At 30.9% G+C, this 4,627-nt stretch overlaps 2 protein-coding genes across 2 annotated transcripts; one reads left to right on the forward strand and one right to left on the reverse strand.

Moving 5' to 3' along the window:
* Positions 1-351: 351 nt before the first annotated feature.
* On the reverse strand, positions 352-3,639 carry Chro.30316 (hypothetical protein). Its single annotated transcript, XM_660386.1, has 1 exon — positions 352-3,639. One exon carries the CDS (start codon positions 3,637-3,639, stop codon positions 352-354), a length of 3,288 nt encoding a protein of 1,095 aa, XP_665478.1.
* A 157-nt stretch (positions 3,640-3,796) lies between these two features.
* On the forward strand, positions 3,797-4,180 carry Chro.30317 (hypothetical protein). The annotated part of the gene is made up of 1 exon (XM_660387.1): positions 3,797-4,180. One exon carries the CDS (start codon positions 3,797-3,799, stop codon positions 4,178-4,180), a length of 384 nt encoding a protein of 127 aa, XP_665479.1.
* Positions 4,181-4,627: the final 447 nt, after the last annotated feature.

Raw genomic sequence — 4,627 nt, forward strand, 5'->3', positions numbered from 1 at the left:
GTTCGTTATTCCCACTATTAATAAACAATAATTTCTTGAAGAACGAAGGTAGCTGTTTCAACAGCATCGAATCTATTATCAATCATATCTTCAATTTGAAACTTGATTTCTTAAAAAAATTATTCCAAGAACCTGGGATTTTTACTTTTATTGTTCTGCCTTTGCCTCAATTTATTCACTCCAGACAAATGCACACTAATTCTGAGGCATCTTTACCAACGCCTTATTCTATTTTGCTGTTGCAATTAGCTAAAATAACTGGAGAAAACTATTTAAATATTCACAATTGTGCTATTAAAATTGAAGAAATATTACGAGAAAGGCTTGTAAAAGGAAGGTAATTTCTGGATTTCAATATGATTGATGCCACGCCTTTCCAAGCCCCTTACCTCTAAAAACCTGCTTGTTCATTGACTTTCCTAAAATTTGCTTAAGAACCTTACACTTACTCATAACTTTTTGTAAATCATGTTTCAGATGTATGTATGACTCACTAATTTTATTTATTGAATTACTTCTAATATTTAATGCTCCATTTGAAGTAGCCGTGCTTTCTAAGTAATCTAATATAGTTACAATTTCAATTATTGATAATTTTACTTTATGAGATGATGAACTTAATGTCCCTTCACAAAATGCATTTAAATCAAGAGCCCCAATTGCATTGGCATCAACCAAAAAATCTAAATATGAAACTGAAAAGTCAACGCTGTAAGGTGGGCCACAAAATTCCGACAACTTTATTGTAAAATCTCTAATTAAGGTTTTATCTAGATATTTAATCCCGACTTTACTCATATAGGCAAGTACTGCTCCGTATAATCCACCCCCAATCAGATAAACAAAAAAGTCAATGATCCAACGCCTTTTTTCAGACTTCGTTGAGGCCAAAGAGTTAATTGTACACACGCTAATTGAAGTTTGATCTTGTAAACCGTGTTCTAAACATAGTCTGAGAAGGTGGAAAACACAGATCCTTTTCTTTGGGTGCCATTGAGTAACATGCTTAATAATTACAACTATTGAAGAAGAAAGAGTAATTAGCGGACTACTTCCATTCATTCCTGAAAAAAGGAAAATTTCGATATACCTCAATACAGCGCTGGCCCCAATCGGTGTAGTAATCAAATGATCTAGGTATGCCCATTTTAGCTCATCTTTTATTAAATTATCATGAATTATATTGTAAATTCTAAATAACTCCTTCCTAGCTCTATTTTTAAATCGATCACATAAATCCCTAATATTTTGAAATTGCTCCTTCATTTTTTTCGCTTTATTTTTCGGTAATAATTGTAGTGACCCTAAAATCTTTTGAGTATGAACGTTTCGGTAAATACATGAATCAATTGTGCTCTTACATCCAATTGTAGAATCCGTTTGTTTTTTGGATTCTACTGGTATTGAACTTGCATTCCTAGTATTGGTAGCTGTGTTTTTTATTTTATTTGGAAGCCAATAGTGGTTTTTTTCTTTATTCATAGAACTATTCGATTCTGAAATAGAATCAATTGAATTTGATGACTCTGAAGAAATAAAATCTGAAAGTGTGTCAACATTGTATTTTATCCTCTCATCGCACTCAAATTCATCTTCAGAATTACTCCAGATATCTTGAATTGGATTATTAATATGAGAATCAACTTCTTTTGTAACAATATTCCACTCCTTTTGTTCTTCTAAAAATAAAAGCAATTCATATGGTGAATAGACAGATAATAATAGAAGTAAATCAATTGTTTTGCTTTGCTCTTCAGGAGTTAGCCAAATGGTTTGGTTTACAAGAATATCAATTAGTGTGTCTAATAATGCGCTTTCTCTCAACGCATCCATTGGTGGGCGTTCAGGACCTATTTTCAATCTTTGAATTTCATCTGAACCAGGGATATCGCCCATTCTACTTACAGATGGCATGTCAAAGATTGTTTCATTGTAAGAATTGATTTCACAATTCGAATTTTTTGTTTCATGTTTTTGTGAACCATAAGTATTATTTTCGGAATCGCTGGAACAATCGCTGATTTTCCTTTGAAAGGTTTCTGATAGATCAATAGATGGGTCCTGATTTTTATTCAAACAATTCGTCTGTAGAAAACTCTCTAAAGAGCAGTTTCTTGGAGAAATGTTCAATTCTAAGTCTCTAAGAGAAAATTGCAAAGATCCCAAAGATGCCCATTCTTTGGTGTTGGCAGAAATTTCATTTTGGGTGGAGTTAAATCTTTCATTTGAGTTTTTTTTAATAGATACATTTGAATATTTTTTTTCTGAATCTATTTCGTTGTCTTTGGTATTTTTAATTCTTTTTCTTTCATAAAGGAGCATTTGCAAAGATTCGAACCTATCAATTATTCCGCTTAGCATGTCATAAAGTGAAGAAATTTGATTTGGATTCATTGAAAATTTAATAGCTGACTCAAAACCTCCTAATCCACCGTTAGCTGATCCTTTTTCTTCCATTGTAGATATGTCCATCTTGAAAATCGTTTTACACAATTTGAATAATTCAGGAAAATTTGTCAAGTTTGTAAACAAAAGATTTAACTGAGCGACTCTTGGTTCTTTTAACGTGACTCTTACATAGTGATAAAGCATTTGGCTCAACCTTCGACATCCCGAATAATCGCCCCTCCAAACAATCATATAGTGTAGTAATGCTTGTGCATAAAAATATGCATTTTCTGATTGGCTTAATGTAGAGCAAATTTCTTGAATGATGTTAGAAGTATAATAATCGCTTGAATTATTTTTCCCATCAATAGAATACAAGGGGTTATTGATTGTTCCACTTAGTGGTAATAAATTTGTACCTTGTAGCGCTGCCTCTATTGTTTCATCAGTTAATAAAAAGTCTGCAAGCAATTCCGTTACATTTTTAGTAAATACACTAAAGTTACTTGTTGAAGAGAAGTTCATTTTTTTTGGCAAACAGTCGATATTTGGATTTGTCTTAGAGAAGTTATGTAAGTCTTGTAAGAAAGCCAATAGAAATTCCGACTTTCTATTCCTTGCGAACAGCTTTTGAATAGAATTTACAACCGCAGGATGTTTCATCAAACTCCAATAACAAGGAGGTGGTTGCCAACCGCCTTGCCCAAGTAGATCTCTATTGTTGTCCATATATTTCCTTAAAGTTTCTGTATTAAAATACCTTTCAATGAGCATTGCCATTGGTTCGACCATATTCTCTGAAAATAAGGTTTTGTTAGAATTACTTCCGGTTTTCTGTGTTTTTACTTTTTTTTTACTGTTAATTTTAGATTGGATTGGCGTAATATAATTAATACCTATAGTGTCACTATTGTTAAATGAATCTGATTTATAATCCAAAATATCTATCCATTCAGACAAAATCTGGCACATAGGTGCATAGCCTATGTAATTTTGCACTATTAAACTAAGACATTCAGCAATTAACTTCTGTATGTTAAAGGAAGAATCTTGTTGGCTGTCTTGAAAAGGACGTCCTTCAGACGATTTATTAATTTCTGAAAATGATTTAAATGAGATATATGTTTGAATACTTTCTATTATATCATCGTCCATAATAGAGTCTAGTGCACAAATATTCTTTTTTGCATTTTCATACTCTTCTTTTGATATGCCCTCCCCAATTAGTTTGAAATTTTCTGATATACTCATGTATTGTTCTTAAGAATTTCATTTCTCCAATTGAATTGTCTTAATTTCCATTAAAATAAAGTTCTCCCCTCCAACAAATAACCTCCCGGCAATAATGAAAAATTGTCAATATGAAATAAAATAGTTTTTGGTTAATTAATAATCAAATGTGGTATAAATGGAAATGGACTTGATCCCAACAAATATTAGTTTTAATCCATTTAGAATTGAATCTTTAATTGACGATCATACTGCGGTTTCATTATATAGAGGTATTTATGAATGTCTTGAATTAATCAAATGCGGAGAAACTCACAAATTAAGTTTTGAATTTTTATATAGAACATGTTATAGACTTACAATAAACAATTATGGTGGGATGCTCTATTGCGGTGTTTTGGATTTTATTGTAGAGATGTTGGACAAAGAAAGAAAAGACGAAACTTTAGATGAAATTGTAAATTTTTGGAAAACTTTTGAAGTAACAATGGATACTTTACATGATGTCTTAATGTATTTAGAGGAGGAATTTTATTATTTCAAATACGAAGGTTCCTATTAAAACTGCTGGTATGTCAATTTTTTTGAAGTATTATCTTCTTTCAAGCAATAGGATTGTAAATGTTATCAATTACGTACTTGAACAATTGAATTATATTAGAAAATCAAAAAAATTAGATATAAATTTTTCAAAAGAAATTAGATTTATTGTCGAACAAATATTGAGTCTTCCTTCAATTGAAATAAATATTAAGAGTTTACCAGAAGATATAGTTGATACAATCAGGCTTAATGAAGTCTGCTGTCAAAGTAAAATTATAGAAGATGACGAACTCATTTCATTAAAGTCAAAAATACCAGTAATTAATGGTGCTTACGATAATAAAATACTCATCTTTACGTATAAATTTAATCACAAAGCACCAGAATTTAACTGGAGAGATTTTGCTATTTTCAATCAATTCTTTATGCCATACTTTTTAGCTAAATCTAGGGAATATCATGAAAA

This window comes from Cryptosporidium hominis, assembly GCF_000006425.1.
Source record: "Cryptosporidium hominis TU502 chromosome 3 CHRO013117, whole genome shotgun sequence".
Taxonomy (NCBI): Eukaryota; Apicomplexa; class Conoidasida; order Eucoccidiorida; family Cryptosporidiidae; genus Cryptosporidium; species Cryptosporidium hominis.